The sequence below is a fragment of the Bicyclus anynana genome, chromosome 19 (genome assembly GCF_947172395.1).
Source record: "Bicyclus anynana chromosome 19, ilBicAnyn1.1, whole genome shotgun sequence".
Classification (NCBI taxonomy): domain Eukaryota; kingdom Metazoa; phylum Arthropoda; class Insecta; order Lepidoptera; family Nymphalidae; genus Bicyclus; species Bicyclus anynana.
In genome coordinates, this window is record NC_069101.1 from 4,924,313 (window position 1) to 4,946,706 (window position 22,394).

The following is a 22,394-nucleotide window of genomic DNA, read 5'->3' on the forward strand; positions in this document are numbered from 1 at the left end:
TTTTGCGTATATATGACAATATGGAATCGGAAAGCCATAGCGCATAGTGATTTTGTAGACACTATTATGTATTCTATGATATAGGGTAAAATTAATGAGCCCAGTGTTAGCCCTTTTTTACAGCTCTCTCACAAAGGGCATTATTGTTTTAATGGCATCATACTAGAATTTGGTCGGCTGGTTCACCATAATTTTCAAGCAAACTATTGAAAAAATAAAACAAATTGAAACAAGAGAACTATGACCTACACGACTCTGTTAACATAATATTTTCATTAAAACATGTACGAGTGATACCGATAACTGATACTGTAAAAAAATAAATAAAAATGTACGATGTCATCAACCTCGCATACTTCCCTGAAGCTTTATAAATCACATGAAACTCCCATAAGAATATTCTCACCCCACGGATCTCGCTGGTTGTTTTGTGAAGTTTTTGTAACTGATCATTTACATCGTAACTCGGTGTAATTCGATACATCCTGCGCTTGACGGCGCGCCGGAGCTTCGGCTTTTGTTTTAAAGGGCTTGAACTTTGCTTGCATTGCAGACTACCGTAATATCCGCAAGGATTAAGTGGTCTTAATCAAAGTTTCATATATGCGAGCAACATTTTCTTTCTAGTCATCTAGCTTATCGCTATGTTGTCTAGTGGGTTTGGCTATCGCAGACTCTCGTTATATAGAGAGAAATAATCGCTTGCATTCCAGTATCTCCTTAGTGTATATGTAACTTATCCTGTGTCTTATCTGTGACAACCTATCTGGCGGAGATAGAATTTATGCTTTGCTTTATAACCTAGTCTGTTTAATTAAAAAATTGGAGTCTATTTACGTAGTAATATTATCTAAATTACATGAAATATGATCTGGTTTGGCGGTAGGAGGCAATAAGTACTACCAGACAATTTAGAATAGCGCTGTAATATTGTGTAGAAACCAATCAGGGCTAAAAACAACCTTTTGGCTAAGCCGTTTAGATCTATTCCTAGGCTAACCTAGGCTGTATCCGTATGTTGCCATTTCAAAATGCAGACATGCCTACCTAATCCATAAAAAGTATTATTGTGACCAGGTATGATGTTGTTCGTCGACACAAACAGTTATTAAACATGATCAAAAAGTCGTTTGCAACTTTGACTTAAGCAAAAAGTAGGAGGTAGTAAGAAAAATCTCAAAATGTCTACTTCTACCCACGCCCGTATGGATGGAAGAAGCCCGTAGGCCCTTAAGGAACCGCATCTTGAAGACACTTGCGGGTCTATTGGCAGTGTGCGACAAACAGTGAACAACAATACCTTATACCCTAAAGTACGAAATTACGTCTGAAGAAAATTGTAACTTAAAATATTGTTTTTTGCAACTAGCCTTTTGCTTGTGGCTTCTTTTTCTTCTTTACTTGCCCTACTTATAAAATGATTATTTTATGGGAACACACGACTCCATATTTTCAGAATTCCGTAAACAATCAAGTAAAACTTTCAGTTTTTTCTGTTGTATTATATTTTATACTAAAGTTTCATTAAGTTTATTACATAGAAAACAACCGGTATATTTTTTACTGTGTGATTTTTATTTCGATAATCGATTTTTAACAATAGTTTTTGCAGGATGATCTAGCGTTAATACCTTCTCATTGGTGTAGTGGTTAGCCTATGCGGCTTCAGTGTGCCTAGTGGCAGTTTTCAATGTTTTCATACTGTGACTATCGCGTAACCGTAAACGCGAATTTCTAAGGAATTGAAACAGTTGTGCAGATGGCGCTGTTTCAAATCCTTAAAAAATCATGTGATCCAAAGTTCGAGTCTGGAGTTGTTGTATAACAAATTTGGCTTTTCTAACAAATTATTTTCAAAAAAATTTCGGTAACTGCGATGGTACTCCTTTGTGCCTCATAGAATTCGTAGAACATTCTGTCCTACTTCTCAAGCTCACCAACCCGATTTGAAACAATATGGCGGATATCAGAAGCTAAATTCTGAATACCGTTTTCATACCTAATATTTCGATAGGTTTGACAAGGCAACGTACAAGTGAATCCAACATTGTCGGCTGTCCAGCCAAATTAATTACTGCGATTGACAGATGTCAACAGGGAATGATAGAAATACACAAGTAGTTACACAAAGCGCAAACGGTGATATTGTCCGGCTCAGTGCACCGGACTAAGACACGTCCACTGTAATGTAAGTTGTTAAGATTACGGTGGGCCACTAATTGTGCGACTAGACGTAATAACATCTCACTTCGCTTGTTAAAAAAAATGATTTGTCCGATTGTCAAAATCACTATAGCTTTTTTGAAAATTAAGTTGGGGAAGAAATTAAATCGAAAAAACATTTTAAAACCGTTACAGTTCTAAAGAATTGGCGTAAATTGTAGATCGAAATCCAGTTATGGCTAGACTTTTGTCATTTTATAAAAGTTTTGTTTATTTGCTGCTATCATAGGATAGGAGTAGGCAACATAATATATGCTGGATTTTTATGATACGTAGCAACTAGCAGATTTCAATGGTAGATTGCTACGTAGCAATCTACCAATGAAACGGTAGTATCACTACGTAGTACGTAGTCGTGTATATGTAAACCGCATTTTTTATATATTTTTTATCGGAATATTATGAAAGTCACGTCTCGCCAGACACCGGAAGTCCCATCCTGACTTTCAAATGGACTAGTTGGCACACTAATATAGTATCATGAAGCTGGTCTGATGGTGCTATAAGAAGGAGGGCAAAAATAAGATAAGTACATCGTGATCATGAAACAACAAATAAAATGGTGTGTAAATCTGAAGGCTTCGGATGTGGCTATTTACTACCTTACTGACTAAGTACCGCCAAGCGATTTAGCGTTCCGGTACGAAGTCGTGTAGGGACCGAAATGAGAGATTTTAGTCAAGCGATAACAACTCAAGAATAAAAGAATAAAAAAAAATCCGCCTCAGCGTATGAACCCGCTGTATCAGTGGGTGCACTAAAGGTATTGTTACAGGGAATGGATCCGGCCGATTGACTATCGTTGATACAGCCGGTCGCGCGTAACACTATACTTTGAACACGCGATCCGCGGGCTAGCGTTACCTATCACATCTCCCGCACATACCTACCCGGTACCCGTACTGATTACTCTGTTCGATGTAGTGTACATACCTACGGACATACCTACTTAACTACCACTCGCACTCACTACATTAGGGGCTGACCTTTTAGCTTTTTGACGGCCTCCGTGGCGCAGTGGCATGTGCGGTGGATTTACAAGACGGAGGTCCTGGGTTCGATCCCCGACTGGGCTGATTGAGGTTTTCTTAATTGGTGCAGGTCTGGCTGGTGGGAGGCTTCTGCCGTGGTTAGTTACCTCCCTACCGGCAAAGACGTACCGCCGCCCCTAAAGTAGTGAGCTGGGGATCGAACCCAGGACCTCCATCTTCTAAATCCACCGCGCACACTACTGCGCCACGGAGGCCGTCAAAAAACTGCTGAAATAGCGAGACCGAGAAATTTTGTAAGTGCATAGAAGTCTATGTCCAGCAGTGGACGCCCATTGACTGATAATAATGAGGCTCAGAAGTTAATACTAAAGGACTGGGACTGATAGGTTAACGTGGAATTTAGACCTATCGGATCTTAAGCCAGCCTTTTAACCGTGGAACCACTGAGGCTTTTAAGCTATTTGAAGTATTCGAAGCATCTAACGAGAGCGAAATACCGGTAGAAAATATACAACACGGTCACTGTACACCGAACAAGCTACCCATCAACATTTCTGCTCAGCCAGCGCTCACGCTCCATCAGAAGGATAATCAGATTAGTGTCGCTTGGGAGGACGCAAGCGCAGCTATTTAGGACTAAACAACGAATCTCTTTCTAATTCAGAGTCTAATTAAATTGTTCTTAGCGACAAAGTCACTAAAACTAAACATCGAATCTTTTTCTAATTCAGAATCAAATTGTAGCAATAAAGCCGTCTTTGGATGACGATTTTTAGTTTTTCAAATTCAAAATCAAATCAAATTCAAAAATTCGATATTTTCATGACTAATCTTAGTTTTTAACGGCAAAAAGAGGGGTTTTATAACTTGGAAATCCACGTGCATCTATATCTGTTTTTGAAAATGTGTAGCACTTAAATGGGTAAACCGATTTTGTGGCGGTTTTTTGTGTTAGAAAGTTGGTTTGCTAGTTTCTAGATATTTCATCAAAATTGGTCTAGCCGTTCACAAGATATGGTGGAAGGAAGAACAATCGAATATTTTCAAACATATACCCGAGTCGCGAGGAAAATTCAACAATTTTATTAATCAAGTAGGTACATAAATAGGCTAAACTTATTATAAAAATAAAATATAAGGAAATATCAATACAACTACAACTACAAAATTAAAATAAATTAAAATTAAAACTAATACCTAAAAATATTTATCAAAATTTGCCGCCCTTGGTAGGGTGCCCATCACGCAGGCAGCATTCCCGCGTTGAATTGCGATTGAAATTCTTATTTAGTTATTAAGTTACACAAATATATTTTCACTAGATACGTCAAAGCATTTACATAATAATTACGCTATGAGTCTATATATGAATGCAATATATGATTTTTCTATCCAAAACTACAAAATAATAGTGTGTGAATTTGTAGATATAGTATAGGTAGTCAGTTTAAATGGCTTATGGTAAGATATATCTACTATATATGCTCATACACTCGTATACTAAAAAAAATGTAATTTGTATATTATCCTTCCATTTGTTGGGTGTAAAATGATTATGGTTTTTTATTGCAAAATTGGCCAACAGAAGGTGGCCGCGGACACGTACCATAATAATTGAATGTATTGACTACGTACCTCAAATTGTATCAAACAATATCGAAACAATTATGGCCCCCTCTCCCTCTAGCACAAAGGGTTGGAAAGAGTAAACAGTTTACACGGTGCTATCCGATATGGTTTTTCCTTCGAAGGATTGTACGTGATTCGGTGCTTTTTTTCGTTGTTGGAATTATTTGTAAGGTTTCGTCACGCCAGCCACACACGGTCAAGTATATCTACCGTTAAAACTGTAGCGCGTTTAGAGTTGTGGGCAGTGAAAAAAATATCGAAACAATACCTGTTCATTAACAGGATTTTTTTATTATAACGCGATTGAAACAAAGTACCGACGCATCATGTAAAGTAGTAAATGATCTGTTGAATATGAACAGTTTGCTGTACGTACAAAAGCAGCGACCTCTAGGCTTAGCTATTGGTCGATTAAATTTCAGTGACTGACATGGTGAGTACCGAGTCCCACTACCATAAGTGACAGCTAGAGACGCGGTACAATTTTATTTGATGGTATTGAATTGGATGGTAATGGTACCATCAAATCTAGTACCGTCAAATAAAATTGTCTACGATTCCAAAATAAGTGTGTTAGCGTATAGTTATTTACACGATACTTAAACGCAATCAGCCTTTTATAAAATTTAGTCTGTCTGTTTGTCCAGGTTAATCTTTTTAACGACTGGACCTACTTTAATAGAACTTTCACAGGAAGATAGAGGAGGTTATGTAACAACATATACATTGGCTATTTTTTAATCTCAAAAAATCAATGGTACCCGCGAAGTCTGTGAAAACTGAATTTCACGCGGATAAAGTCGTGGGTATGGTGTGTGGCTTATGTGTGTGTGTGTGTGTGTGCGCCTTTAATAAAGACATTTAATGTCCAATGTTCTTTGTTTTATTGTAAGTGTACTTACAACTTACTTAAAGTACTTTCGGAGTACTTACAACGAAAAACCAGTAATTTACACCCGCCAAACATAGAAAAATTCGGGCCCAACCTTCGACACACAGTGGACGAAAGGGATGCCTGAAGCTACATTCATTACAGCACAATACCCATACCGATATTTCAATATTTATTTCACCGCCGAACTCCAAGTGCGCTGCAAGCTTGACGATATACTTGAAAGTGTGAGACCGGCGTTATGTGCTGCCCATTACGGTACACGCCGTATCCTGCCGCGACCGCAAGTGGCCGAGCTTTGGAGCTGACCTTGGGATGGTGCTTCTATTTAACGTTACAGTACGTGAAAGTTATTGATACATCCATTCAGTGATGGAGAGCTTTTTTATAACTTTCTTGTTGGATGATGTAACAGAGTTCTTATGACGACCTATTTGACGCAGTTGATAATGATCTGGTCTGATCTGATAAAATGATCTCTGAATTTTAGCTTTGAACGTCAACTCCCCTTGTAGGTAAAGACTACTTTTAATTCCGGAAAAATCCATGGTTTCCGAAGGACGGACAGAAGTAACAGAGTTCTTATGACGACTTATTTGACGCAGTTGATAATGATCTGGTTTCAATGGAGAGGTTCTGAGTTGGATTAGAGCTCGAGTCGGTTTAGTTCATTTGGTCTGGTGATAGACCGTGGTGTGTTCAAGCATAATGCCTATATCTGGCGTGCACTTCATACGAAGGGGTCAAAGTCGTCCGCTAGTTATCATTATTTCTATTTTACCGGCCCATTAAAGGGCCAGGCCTTAAGGACTTCTTATAGAAAAGTTAGTATGGACCTTTTAGACACTCAACTTTACAGGGTTAGCGAGCTAATCCTACTAATATTATAAACGCGAAAGTTTGTATGGATGATTGGATGTATGTTTGGAAGTTTGAATGTTTGGATGTTTGTTACTCTTTAACGCCGCTACTACTGAAGCGATTTGGCTAAAATTTGGAATGGAAATGGATTTTACTCTGGATTAACACATAGGCTACTTTTATCCCGAAAAAATCCATGGTTTCCCGAGATTTGTGAAAACTGATGATTTTAATTATATGAATGTTTGTTACTCTTTCACGCCTCGACTACTAAATCGATTAAAATTAGCTGAAATTTGGTATTGAGATATATTATAGCATGGATTAAAACATAGGCTACTTTTTATCCCGGAAAAATCCATGGTTCCCGAGGGATTTGTGAAAAACTAAATTCCACGCGGACGAAGTCGCGACAGCTAGTACATGGATATAACATCACCAACTTCGAGGTGATTTTTTTACTGAAGATTTCTTGGAAGAAAGAAAGCTCAACGCTTCATCGACCCAAGATTCGAAACCTAGACCTCGCAAACCGAAGGCATACAACCACTGAACCAACGAGGCAGAAGCAACTTAATAAGTCAGGCTAGTAGTAGAAAGTGTATTCCAAAGAAGGCTTAGCTCCCGTAGTTTTGCGGTTGGCTCATTTGACCGACGCGTTTACGAATTTATTGTAAATGAGGGCCTGCAAATGTCAGACATACTTCATTTTATCCTACCACTAGCGGACGCCCGTGACTTCGTCCGCGTGAAATTTAGTTTTTCACAAATCCCTCAGGAATCGTGACTTTTCGGGATGAAAAGTTACCTATGCGTTAATCCAGAGTAAAATCTATTTAAAATCCAAATTTCAGCCAAATCGGTTGAGTAGTTGCGGCGTTAAAGAGTAACAAACATCCTACATCCATCTCCTATACTAAGTATAATCGTATACATGGGGGTGATTCGGATACTCTTCGTTACTAGGCATCCAAATTTTAGCTTTGAACGTTAACTCCCCGGCCACCTTGTAGGTAAAGGCTATTCCGGAAAAATCCTCTGGATTAACACATAGGCTACTTTTATCCCGAAAAAATCCATGGTTTCCCGAGATTTGCGAATACTGATGAATTTGATGATATGAATGTTTGCTACTCTTTCACGCCTCAACTACTGAACCGAATTAGCTGAAATTTGGTATTAAGATATATTATAGCCTGAATTAACCCATACACTACTTTTTATCCCGGAAAAATCCATGGTTCCCGAGGTATTTGTGAAAAACTAAATTTCACGCGGACGAAGTCGCGGGCGTCCGCTAGTATCTACCGACCGACGAAAATGTAAAAAAAACCTAGACGGTTGATAGTCGAAAACCTTGAAACCTGGTACCTTCATAAAACTAGGTATATCTGGCTATTACAGTCTGTCGGTAAATTGTGAACGCAGCAAGATGGCGGCGGAAAATAGTGACCGATTGTAACGAGTGAGGGGAAAGGCGAAATGAGCTAAATATCGTGAATAATGTACTCACTAAACCGCGGCGAGACGGTTTTCACGCGGTGTTTTTAAGTAGCCACGAAATTAACGTCACTTAACCTAAAAGACAAGAGTTAATAGGCATCTAGCGCGATAACTTGTAGGCAGACTCGGCATTAAAATATATATTACTAGTAGCCGCCACGCTGTTTCACCCAGGTGGTTCACGTTCCCGTAGGAATACGGAGATTAAATATATAGCCTATAGCCTTTCACGTTAAATGGGCTATCTAACACTGAAAGAATTTTTGAAATCGGACCAGTAGTGCCTGAGATTAGCGCGTTCAATCAAACAATCAAACTCTTCAGCTTTATAATATTAGTATAGATATACCCATCATGTATTTCTTCATTATCATCACCATCATCAACAGCCGATGGACGTCCACTGCTGGACTTAGGCCTCTTGCAAGGACTTCCAAACAAAACGGTCTCAAACAGCCAGCATTCAGCGGCTCCCTGCAACCCGCTTGACGTCCTCGGTCCACCTAGTGGGGGGTCGACCAACACTGAGCTTTCCGGTGCGGGATAGTCATTCCAGCACCTTGGGACCTCAACGTCCATCGGCTCTTAGAACTATGTTGCCTGCCCATTGCCACTTCAGCCTCGCGACTTGCTGAGTTATGTCAGTGACTTTGGTTACTCTCCGGATCTCCTCATTTCTGATGTGATCTCGCAGAGAAACTATAACCTCATTTTGGCTTTTTATGAGACGTGATTGTAGTCAAACGCAAATCTATTATGGACAACACATCTACATCAATGTGGAGAACGGTCTAAGAACCTTAATAAGTCGAAATGATAAGGAAGACAGAATCGTTTAATATGAGTATAGTAGATAGTACTAAAATTACCGACGGACTAAGCAGATCAGATAACTTGGTGTTAAGTAAAAATGGCAATCCATCTATAAACAGAGTAACACTTCGCACAGGGTGTGCAAGAAACAAATCCTACAAAATGTAGCTGGTGGGAGGAGGTAGTTACCACCCTACTGACAACGACGTACTGCCAAGCAATTTCGCGTTCCGGTACGATGTCGTGTAGAAACGGAAAGGGGTGTAGATTTTCATACTCCTCCTAGTTAGCCCACTTCCATCTTAGATTGCATCATCACTTACTATCAGGCGAGATTGTAGCAAGGGCTAACTTAGGTAGGTAAGGTAAAGAAATAAAAAAAAATACCATCCTGTTTTCATCAGTCTGAGGCGTATCTGTGGATGATTAAGATTGAGGATCATGATATGAGGCTCATGATGATGATGATGATGATGATGATGATGATTTGTTATTTTACGTACTTATTGGTAGGTATTATAAAACTGAAGAGTTCGTTTGTTTGGTTGTATGTCTGTCGTTAATCTCAGGAATTACTAGTTTTAATATAAAAAACTTTTTGTGTTTTATAGTCCATCTGTTATGGAAGTCTATATTATGTTACACAATGCAATTGGAACAGAGAATAAAAAAAATGTGGGGCAAACGGAAAAATGTATATTTTTATTAGATCAACTTCCAAAAAGTTTTAACTATTAAAAATCGGGTTTGGTTGGGTATTCTTCACCAAAATTGGTTACAGACGATTGCCATATAGACGAGAATCGAGATATTCAATATTATCTACGAGTAAGTGTAGTAAGAATGTCAGTATTTCCGCACCGAATGACCGAGTTCGTTTTAAGAGCAAAAAAGATTCTGTTTTATCTCATAAGGAGGCGATTATGCAAATCGATATATCATTTGGATGTGTTGACTCGATAATATGGACATTATTGAATGACTGTTATTTTGTTTCGTTTATGCTTTTCAAGGCACACTTAATGAAAAATGTTCTCAACCACAAAAAGCATCGTCTTACGCAACCTTTTGTCCCTACGCAACCTCATACTAAAATGTAAAATTTGATTGACTTGAATTGAAATAAACTTTAGTACGAACAAAAATTACCACTTTAAATATTAATGTTTACAACTTAAATCGAAAAAGTGTTACCTATCACACCTACATTATTTGTGACCAATGACAGAGACGAAAAACAATATCTTCATAACAATATGTTTCTACTTAAAAAAAATTTTCTCGAGTTTTTTTACTACTTTGTCGGCGTGCCCGATCCCGAAGCACATATTTATGCTAAATACAGCTTCCTAACACTAATGCCTTCTCAATGCCGTGGACAGACGAACATGGAACAGCTATAAGGGTTATTCGACTACGGAACCTTAAAAACGTCCTCGCGGTAGTATTAAGAAGATATTCGTCATACGAATGACCATAGTCCTATTCAGGATAATGGGCAATTATATAAAAGTGGTACAGAGACTTGTCCGTCTGTCCGTAGGTCCAGGAGCTGTGGTTTGTGGCTAGAGAGGTTAATGTTGCCCGCACCGCCCCGCCCACAATACGCTTTAATAGTTTTAATGCTCCCGGGTTGATGTATGCATCGAGATCCATCATAACCTGTACGCGTAACATGCGACCAACAATAGGCTCTTTAACACGTTCGTTGTGGTACGAGGTCAATTGACCTCGTACATCTAGTGACTACAAGAGTTACGAGGTCGATGGACCTCGTAACTCTTGACGTCATCTTTTTTCGAGTTTGCATCTGGCTTCATCAAATTATAAGACATTGTCACGTCAAAAATTTTACGGAGCGGAGAACAAATGAGCATCCGCTTGTTAAATGTAAATGCGCCTTAACGTTTTGACAAACACTGTGACCCCTCATAGAGAGCGCGGGGGGTTGCCTTACAATCGGCTAATTCCTGTCCGCCGCTACATCACAGTAGCACACGTATTGAAACCGCAGCTATTGCCTCGATTTCTGCAGCCCCATCGATCTATAGTTTCGTTATCAAATTTTCACACGGACCCTCTCCTACGCCGAGATTGACTTTATTTGTGTAAGTGTAACCGCAAAGATACGCGCCGGCGACGTTGCCCCGACGATTTGTAATACAAATCTCGTTTCCACCGACACTTTTTCCAACAAAACGAACTGACCATCTACTGCTATTGAGTATTGTATTCTAAAATAGAGGAAATATCCCTCTTCGATCTTTGTTACGCCGCTCGCCAATCATAGCACCCGTGATATTGATCGTAGAAATTGATCAATCAAATCGAAATACTGCACCGGAAATGAGGTGCGATGTAATATAACGTTAAATTGAATGTTTTTTTTTTAAAATAACTTTCTTCTATTACATTTTATACCTACTTACCGAATTTTCACTGAAATTGCAGTAGTTCGGTAACAATAATTTGATAAATAAAGTTTTAGAAATACAGGATGTCCCGTAAATTGTACAACATACTCTACAGAGTGATAGCTGACATCAAGGCTTACTAAAATAACGCAATATAATACGGTTTTTACGTTAAGTATAATGATTTTTGTACAAAATACATAAATCCATTCCTTCAGTGCAGTTTAGTCATACCATGTGCTGAAAAATTACTTAAGCGTTGATTTTATACTTGGCAATTATTTTTAAATATGTCAAGTAATTAAAGTTTACTTTGTTCTACTGCAAAGTAAGTTTATACCAAAGAACAAGACTAATTATTTTTTTATGTTAAACGACGTTGTTTTAGTATCAGCTATCAACTTGTAAAGTATGTCGTACTTAATATTTACGGGACATCCTGTATATAGTTATACAGTATGTAAAACAGGTAGACTCTTGTCAACTGGCACATAGAAAAACTATTTAAAATTAGTAAACTGCACGACATCCCTTTGAACTTAAAACAATTCAGTAACTCTTTTATTTTGTTCCAACTCTACTCTTTACTACGCTTCCATAGTATAGCACTAGCGGACGCCCGCGACTTCGTCCGCGTGGAATTTAGTTTTTCACAAATCCCTCGGGAACCATGGATTTTTCCGGGATAAAAAGTAGCCTATGTGTTAATCCATGCTATGATATATCTCAAAACCAAATTTCAGCTAATTCGGTTAAGTAGTCGAGGCGTGAAAGATTAACAAACATGCATATCATTAATATCATCAGTTTTCGCAAATCTTGGTGAACCATGGATTTTTTCGGGATAAAACGTAGCCTATGTGTTAATCCAGAGTAAAATCCATTTCCATTCCAAAGCCAAATCGCTTCAGTAGTAGCGGCGTTAAAGAGTAACATACATCCAAACAGCGGTTAAGGTTGTTGGTTGATAAGGTTGAGCGGTTGACCATAATCTCGAGGTTTGTGTGATAATCGAGCACCAACCTATATTGATAGTTCAAGTAGTTACATTTGTGCAGTTGCTGGTTAATATTTAATAACGTGTCTCTTAGTAGCAACAACCAATAGGCTCCAGTGACCCCATTCATAAACCTCCAGTCATCTAGTAGTACCTACTAATCTGTGTTTAGGTTTGTACATATGTATTCATATTGTCTCTCAATAACATTATCATTAAGGCTGAATGCTCAGGCAATAGCCACGAAGCTCCAGTGATCCCCAAGCATCAACCTTAACCTTTAAAATAAGTTTCGAAGTTTCAGTAGTAGCTAGTTTCTCCTAATCTGTGTTTAGGTTATTTTGTCTCAATAGGATTATCATTAAGGCTGAATGCTCAGGCAATAGCCACGAGGCTTCAGTGATCCTCAAGCATGAACCTTTAGTTTCAGTAATCTGGCAATACCTACTTGTCTGTATTTAGGTCATACTCTCTCAATAAGGTTATCATTAAGGCTCTATGCTCAGGCAATAGCCACGAGGCTCCAGTGATCTCCAAGCATCAACTTTCAGTTTTAGTAATCTGGTAGTACCTATTTATATGTGTTTAGGTCATATTGTCTCAATAAGATTATCATTAATGCTCAATGCTCAGGCAATAGCCACGAGGCTCCAGTGATCCCCAAGCATGAACCTTGAGTTTCAGTAATCTGGTAGTACCTATTTATATGTGTTTAGGTCATATTGTCTCAATAAGATTATCATTAAGGCTCAATGCTCAGGCAATAGCCACGAGGCTCCAGTGATCCCCAAGCATGAACCTTCAGTTTCAGTAATCTGGTAGTACCTACTTATATGTGTTTAGGTCATATTGTCTCAATAAGATTATCATTAAGGCTCAATGCTCAGGCAATAGCCACGAGGCTCCAGTGATCCCCAAGCATGAACCTTCAGTTTCAGTAATCTGATAGTACCTACTTATCTGTGTTTAGGTCATATTGTCTCAATAAGATTATCATTAAGGCTCAATGCTCAGTCAATAGCCACGAGGCTCCAGTGATCCCCAAACATGAACCTTCAGTTTCAGTAATCTGGTAGTACCTACTTATATGTGTTTAGGTCATATTGTCTCAATAAGATTATCATTAAGGCTCAATGCTCAGGCAATAGCCACGAGGCTCCAGTGATCCCCAAGCATGAACCTTCAGTTTCAGTAATCTGGTAGTACCTATTTATCTGTGTTTAGGTCATATTGTCTCAATAAGATTATCATTAAGACTCAATGCTCAGGCAATAGCCACGAGGCTCCAGTGATCCCCAAGCATCAACCTTCAGTTTCAGTAATCTGGTAGTACCTACTTATCTGTGTTTAGGTCATATTGTCTCAATAAGATTATCATTAAGGCTGAACGCTCAGGCAATAGCCACGAGGCTCCAGTGATCCCCAAGCATCAACCTTCAGTTTTAGTAATCTGGTAGTACCTACTAAATCTGTGTTTAAGTCACATTGTATTCAATAACATTATCATTAAGGCTGAATGCTCAGGCAACAGCCACGAGGCTCCAGTGATCCCCAAGAATCAACCTTCAGTTTCAGTAATCTGGTAGTACCTACTTATCTGTGTTTAGGTCAAAATATCTCAATGAGATTATATCATTAAGGCTGAAAGTTCAGGCAATAGCCACGAGGCTCCAGTGATCCCCAAGCATCAAGCTTCAGTTATAGTAATCTGGTAGTACCTACTTATCTGTGTTTAGGTCAAATTGTCTCAATAAGATTATCATTAAGGCTCAATGCTCAGGCAATAGCCACGAGGCTCCAGTGATCCCCAAGCATCAACCTTCAGTTTTAGTAATCTGGTAGTACCTACTTATCTGTGTTTAGGTCATATTGTCTCAATAAGATTATCATTAAGGCTCAACGGTCAGGCAATAGCCACGAGGCTCCAGTGATCCCCAAGCATGAACCTTTAGTTTTAGTAATCTGGTAGTACCTACTTATCTGTGTTTAGGTCATATTGTCTCAATAAGATTATCATTAAGGCTCAATGCTCAGGCAATAGCCACGAGGCTCCAGTGATCCCCAAGCATCAACCTTCAGTTATAGTAATCTGGTAGTATCTACTTATCTGTGTTTAGGTCAAATTGTCTCAATAAGATTATCATTAAGGCTCAATGCTCAGGCAATAGCCACGAGACCCCAGTGATTGCCAAGTAGCAACTTTTTCAAATTTTTACTAATGTGTGCCATAAGCCAAAAAATTATCTTAATTATTTTACCACTAAATTATTTATTATCCATTTAAGATAATATTAGGGCTGAATCATGTGGCAATAGCCACGAGACTCTACTGATTCCCAAATAATAAATGCACTAATAGCTTTGTGCAGTTAAGTGTACTAAAAATAATAAATTCTATTCTATTCACTTCTAATCGCGTCTAGTTCTGTGCGCGATGTTACGCTGCCATAATGACATTGTGTCGGCGTCGTTTTTTCTCTCTAGATCGCATTTGAAGTTATTGTTATTATTTTCTCTCGTTGGGCATCCGGAGGTCGTTGCCTTTGTCAGCATCAAACGACCACCGAGATTAGTTTGAATTTTTATTTTGTTCAATACGGAATTTCAAAAAAATCTGATTGAGTTTGTTTTTAAATCTCTATCCAGATCGTAAGTTAATATCGTAAACTAAGAAATCGTAATAAAAAAATACGCTTAGTATCTTTCTTGGAAAGATACTAAGCGTATTTGGAATCCTTACTAGTTTAATTTTACTTTTGCTACTTTCTATATCAATTATTTTACAAAATGATAATATTATAACAAATGTATCGACGATTCAAATTGAATGTTCAAAAAATGGTTCTCTTGTTCAAAAAACTTGAATTTGACTGAGAATGTAAAAGTTTGGTGACACATATAAAATAAATATCTAGAGCTAGTTTAAAATACTTGTATGTTTTATGATTACACAGGGTGATAGGCATTTGACTATTCTTTCGTTCACGTGAAACAGCAACATAATCGCATTATAATAGGCTAGCTGACACTTTTTAAAAGTTTGACGTTTATTCCTTTATTGACATCACGTAACATCGTGACGTCACATAACGGCCAGTAGCGTTTTTGCCGTTTAGAAAATTTTATTAAATACATAATTTTTAAATTAAGTTTTATAGGAAATTCTTAACATTTATTAATCGACTAGCGGACGTCCGCGTAGCGGATTTTTCCGGGAAAAAAGGTGGCATATGTGTTAATCCAGGCTATAATATATCTTAATACCAAATTTCAGCTAATTCGGTTCAGTAGTCGAGACGTGAAAGAGTAACAAACATTCATATCATCAAAATTATCAGTTTTCGCAAATCTATTATATATATATTTATATACAGATATATTTCAGACCATTATTCCTTGGTTTAATATGAATAATATTAATATACGAAATTAATATTATTTATATTAAATTTATTATTATATTAAATTTGATATGAGCCAACTACCCTATTCCCAATCCAGTAGTGATGATTGAACTAACATTACCATTGTTTATCTGGTCATATTCCCGATCGCCGTGCAAGGTGTTCCATCAGCCTATAATTGGGCCGTTCCGATGGCTCCACGCCTCGCCATCGGAACGTAATATGCACGTACTGATCAAATTGCCCCGACTACTGTTTTGATCGGTAGGTAATAATGATTTTCATATTTTATTTTTTTTACTTTACTGCATGTAGTTTTGTTTTATTACCTTTTAAATGGTGAGATTTTTAAAGTACTTTGTCCCACTTCTGATAAAAAAATTAATAATGAATATCTTGCTTCTTATTTACATCTAAGGCATATTTGTTACAAACTGTTATATATGAGTAAGTTGCGTTATTTGTATACATACATAAAATCATGGAAATAATTAGAACCACTCCCTGACGATTGAGCGCAAATTAAGCGGTACCATTGATATGGTTTAAACCAAGAAGAACGATATGCTTTGGGGGTCGTTAGTCCTGGCAAACGCTCTACATCTTAGTGAACTTACAACAGCTGATTCTATTGCAAATATCTAAAAAAATATATATCCTAATGTTTAAAGTATTTTAAGAAAACATTTAATGGTTAATTTAAAAAATTATCGTTATTACAAAGTCTTCAATCTTTCGGTATATCTAAGAATGTATACCTAGTTATATCAGACTTTTTTTACATTTATACTATTTAATAAGGCGAACTATCCAAAATGTTTTCACCTGGTTTTACCACCTTTCAATGATATCTTATTTTTGTAAATTGTATAAAAACTTAAATAGCTTCCTAGTAAAGAATGGGTTATTGAAATATCACATTAGATACTGTTGTCGGTAGGAAATTGATGATTAGGATTTGGGAATGGGTATTATTATTGTCGATACCAAGATCCTAATACAGCAATTATGGTATAACCTTGATCGATACGATTATTTTGTGTTGGATTGCACATTACTTGTTTTGACCTATTTTTATCTTCGTATAATCTTTCTAACTGTTAACAAATTCGTCAATGGATAATATGATGTGTGACAAAATAAAAAAAAAACAATTGTTAATTTCTTTTCTTTTCTTTGTTTATAGGTAGATCTTAATATGCATGCATGCCATGCAATGTCACCAGAGATACGGAAGTATAAAATGTCTAAGTCTTAATGAATTACAGTAACTGGTTCTATCGTAGCTTCTAACATGTAGCCCACACAGACTAACAGGGGAAGTTTAAAATAAATCTCTTTATCAGATTAAGAACATACACCCTTTATATAATTATTCAGTTCTAATTGAATTAAATAGAAAAATATAGGTATTATAAAAAGCTTTCTAATTTCGTATGAGTCTTGTTTTCGTCTTATATTACGTTATTATAATATAATATACGGTTCAGTTATAATAGGTATAAAGCATGAAATCGCTAAAAATTTCCTGATTCTTACTTGGTCTCTTTCACATCACACATCAAGAGTGAATGAATATGCCGTTTTTAGGCAGCCGCATTCTTCCCTACGCCACATCTACAGCTATAGTTACCATCAGTTGACATCGTAGTCAAACGCAAAAACATGGTTTTTCGTAAAAAAAACTCTTATACAAATTGTCTAATCAAAGAACAACAGTTGACATGAGCCGTAGCGAAGCTGAGGAGGCTAATAATGTGCGTAATGGGCGTCATTAGCTGCGCGCGCGCAATCGCCGCGTGCTGATGAAAGCTGCTGTTGGGATTGCCTTGTAAACGCTCTGCACAGAGATGATAACGTATAGACACGGACAGATTTTTTCTTTCTTCTCTACTATCGGCTTAAATTGACATATTTGGGAAGATTTTCTGACCTATTATATATTAATTATAAACAATTAATGTAATATTTTAACACGAAATTCTTGTTTATGTACTCGTATATAGGTACATTTGTATTTTGAATTGTCGGAAACAGGACGAAAAATTAGTATGAGATATTATATTTTTATATTTTGATGTAACTATAAATGAATAATGAATATTAGTGTAAATAAATACATTACAATAATTCTCATAAATTTAGTTTTTTCAACAGTGATAATACATTTAATTCATTTGCTATGTATACAATAATGTAGGAAACTCATATAGCTCTTTGGTTTTAGTGGTGATTTTTTGGCTTATGACATTCAGCGTTTAAGGTAGATTAGAGACAATTTTCAACTTCATCAGGCTATTTAAATAGTGAACGGGCATCATACAATTTCAATGTAGCAGCTAGCTTCTTCTAGCTAAATCATCATTTTCTTCTCTTTTATTACGCGAAGGTTATGTTTTTTTATTTTCCTTTCTATATTCCTACTATTTTTTATCTTATTCATATTTCTCAGTATTATTCATGGTATAGTATATGCCACTTCAATGTAAGTTATTACTTATAATTCAAACCTTTTTTGCATTGCAGGTATAAGTTCTTGATGTCACTTCTAATAGATTCAACATTCGCTATAGAGCTCGTCGCTCCGCAAATAAGCCAGTCAGTTAGGGCTGTGATTTTGAGCGCAATAAGCGCTGATGTTAATACATTTAGCGGGTCGGGACACTCGCAGTTATTTAAAACGTAATTACTTCAGAAATTAGTTATTCCAGCCAGTCTCGAGTCTAGGCTAACTTGAACAAGATAATTTTCTAAAAACCAACTATTCGTCTAAAAATTATGCACTAAACTACAGTAAAATATTTAATATTGTAAGTATTGTTTTTTTTGCAGTCAAATGGCTTTTTTAAACCTTTTAGTTGAAGCTAGACGAGCCACAGGATCCGTGCTTTGTAAGATTTTGAAGGAGACTGTTTTTATCTTATCGGGTTAACAATTCGCGGACCAATATTAATATTCATAGAACATCCTGTATATACAGTACATACTGCTAACGACGAACTTCTAGACTAATGCAATTATTTTAATGATATATTGCACAGTGTGCAGTTTCAAATTTGAAATAAGAATACTTGTTACCTTAATACAGTCACAAAACAACCAGAACACTCTCAAACGGTACGAGTAAATATGAACAGTAAACTTACCTGCACAAGTTTCAATGCTTTTAAAACTGAAGAAACCACGAGCATACCTTCAGTTGGCAGGTTGGCGTTGGTCTTGTACTCCCGGTCCTCGTGCGAGAGGGAGCGGAGACTCCTCGACGAGGATTTGTAGTCCATCTCCCGGAGCGCCATGGATGAGCTGGGGATGAACGACCGCTGGAAGCCTATCGCCCTTATTTGGTGGGGTGAGGTATTTGTACCTAGAAGCATAAAATAAATATATTAGGACATCGCTCTCTAGTACCAAAGTAAGATTAACTTTTAACCAATTGTCAAGCTGCTGGAATAGCGACAACGAAGCGCAAAGCGCAGTGTTGGTAGACCGACAATCTAGACTAACGAAAGAATTAAATCGCAAGAAGTCGCTGGATGAAATGTCTCCGTGGCGCAGTGGTGTGCTCGGTGGATTTACAAAACGGAGGTCCTGGGTTCGACCCCTGGCTGGGCTGAGATTTTCCTTTTTGGTCCAGGTCTGGCTGGTGGGAGCCATCATCCGTGGCTAGCTACCACCCTACCGGAAAAGACGTACCGCCAAGCGATTTAGCGTACAGTACGATGTCGTGTAGAAACCGAAAGGGCCGCCCGCTTCTATCTTAGATTGCAACATCACTTTCCATCAGGTGAGATTCCAGTCAAGGGCTAAGTTGTAGAGTATAAAAAAAGGAGTCTCTACAAGTGATCTATGTCCTAGTATAGTATGGAAGTACATCAAGTGTTAAAAATAGGATGATGATCATCATCATCAGCCCATTTTTTAATGGCACACTACAGAGCTCCCTGCTTATAGTAGATATAAGATATTAATATTTTGCATTATTACCCACATAATGCTCTCATTCTATTTGCCTGCTCTGTTCGTGGCACAACCAATTGATTTTAACTTCCGAGAAAAAAAACTTGAAATAGCATTTCCTGGGTTTATAATAAATAGCCATGTGTCAGTCACCTTATTAGGGACAAAGGGGTTTTTTTCGTTACCAAAATGACAGGTTGCATGCCGAAATCGCTAGCGCCTCTATCCGAAAAGGCACCGACGCAATTATATTGATCCCGTAGTTAAAAAAAAGTGCACATAATTAGTTTATGAGTTTATACAATGCTACAAAATATACCGCAATTATGTTTGGGAAATCGAAGCAAACAAATGCAGGGAGTTAATTATTAGGGAATTAGTGATGTGCTACGTAATCGACAATAAAATAAAAACTCAAAAATGTCTTAAGCGATTTGAGTCATCTTTTTTAAGAAATTGCTTTGAGAATTACCCATTCTACTATTTTACTTAGTCTACTAGTAGAAAAATACAAATATAAGACGACCTTCACCGACCTGTGTACCGGATGAAAAGATTTTTTATTTCAAATTAAATATATCAATTGATTAAAGGCCATTGGGTTCAGTCAAGGATATAATTATGATGATGTCCAGAATCCATACCACCGCGTATGTAATGTTTTAACTTAACTTACCCTAGAGTTCTGGCGTCAAAAAAATAGTCAGCTTAACGATTGCATATTCTATAGGCTTCATACTTTAGTTTTGTTTGGAATTTGTAACCAGTGAAAATTAAAAATAAATCAATTAATCATAATATCCGAATTTTTTAGGCAATCCATTGGCAATATATTTAATTTGATATAAAAAAAATTCCGGTAGCGACCCACACATTTAATAAAAATTTATAAGGTTTAGACGTATAAGCATGAAAAATTAAATTTGTACCTCAGCATCCATAGAATATTCTATAACTGTAAAAGAATTAACTGTTACGAATAGAATATTCTATACCTACATGGTTTACTAAGGAAAAGTTGATTGCTTTTCCTCAACCGGTTAATTTTATAAAATATTACCAATAAAGTAAATTTTGTGAAACAATTTTCATGAACAATAATAGATAGATAGTGTAATTTCTGTTGAATATACGACTATTTCTTCCTTCCTCTTCTCACTTTCCTTCTATGTCCAGTTTTCCTCATATACTATTTTGTTGTTTTGTTTTATCTAAAATTGTAGTGTTGTAATATGTTATCTTACGGTTCCTTCTTTTATAACAGCTCATTTAAATTCCATGCACTATGTATTAGTTGTTTTTATCGGTGTAGAGCTATTAATGATAACAATTTTAACATCAACAAATGCGATAATTTTACATTCATACTTTTTCTAATCATGTGGTCAATGTTTTAACAAAATGTAAACTAAAGTATGTTTTTTGAGCTTTTGTAGAGCCGCTAAATTTGTACATTCACGGTATCGAATGCCCAAACAATACAGAGAATATTTTATACTATCGATAGTCGATATGTGGACTAGACGAAAGCACATCACAATGAAAGAGGGTCACTGCGAAGCCGCTTACATTGGACCTACAAATTAAGTCTATTAACTCAAACTTTTAAGTCCATTGTGCACGAGATCTTCCTTTCTTGTCCTGCAGACTTTGGGGCTTATACGCTAAGTACCTCTTTTGTACTCAACTCTTTGTTTTCGGATATCGCGATGTGCTCGTAAGCAGGATTTTCGCTTTGCTGTTTATTCGAGCGATGATTAGTCTGCAAGGGTTGATTTTGTTTTGGTATTATGGTGGACATGTTGTTCTATTTTTGAGCTTATATTGTCACCATAAGCATTTGAGTTTATCTGGTGTTGCTTTGATGGTGTCTTTATCGTTGTAGTATTTGCTTATTTAGAGGATACAGTCAACCGAATTTTTGTCAACCGTTCTCTACATCTGATTTCTTAAATTATAGTCCTATGTTTGACCTGCAGGCTTATCTTTGACGTATGATATTTGACATATATACGAAATATGTATATAAATGAGATTCTATGTCATCCCGCGCTTACTGGTGGATATCATTAGTAGGTAGATGTCATTTGTTTATTTTGAAAGGTTGATGATAAATACCAAAATAGCGAATAGGCCAGCTGGTAGAGACTAAAGTAGACTCTTAAGCGATAAGGCCGAATTATATACAGGCTCTTGTGCATGCATTACAGGGTTTATTTTATTTATTAATTTGTATTCTTTGTGAATACGATGTACGCGTAAAATGAAGAGTGTAAAATAAAATATTCTTTCATTTTCAGTAATAATTCACATATGTTATTAATAATTTTACTTCGCATCGTCATTCGTCACACGTCAATATATTTATTAGCATGGGTAATTTATTAAATATCAAATGAGTCTGTGGTTTTAATTGGAAAGCGACTAAGTTAGCGAATACAGGTGCATTCAAGGGCTAGCTCGTTAAGAAAGAGTTTTCACCAATTGAGAAAAAAAATGTATTCCGCGCGTATAGTTACGACTTCAATGTCATTTAAAAAATCAAGGTTTACAGACAGACAAGTTCCACGTACTCGTACAACAGTGTGAGTATTTAGAGGATAAAACGTATACTATCTTCTCGGGTTGTCTTTTTAGTGTCGACACAAAGGTGATCCCGGTGCGGTAGCAGTTGCGTTGCGTGAGTGCAACTTATTATTGGTGTAATTC

General features: G+C 36.9%; 1 protein-coding gene across 1 annotated transcript in view; it reads right to left on the reverse strand.

Moving 5' to 3' along the window:
* Positions 1–22,394, reverse strand: part of LOC112045245 (protein lozenge) — a 72,533-nt gene that overhangs the window by 16,851 nt on the left and 33,288 nt on the right. The window contains exon 4 of the mRNA XM_024081356.2: positions 18,922–19,092. Coding sequence (XP_023937124.1) covers positions 18,922–19,092 — 171 coding nt within the window. The remainder of the gene's footprint in view (positions 1–18,921; positions 19,093–22,394) is intronic.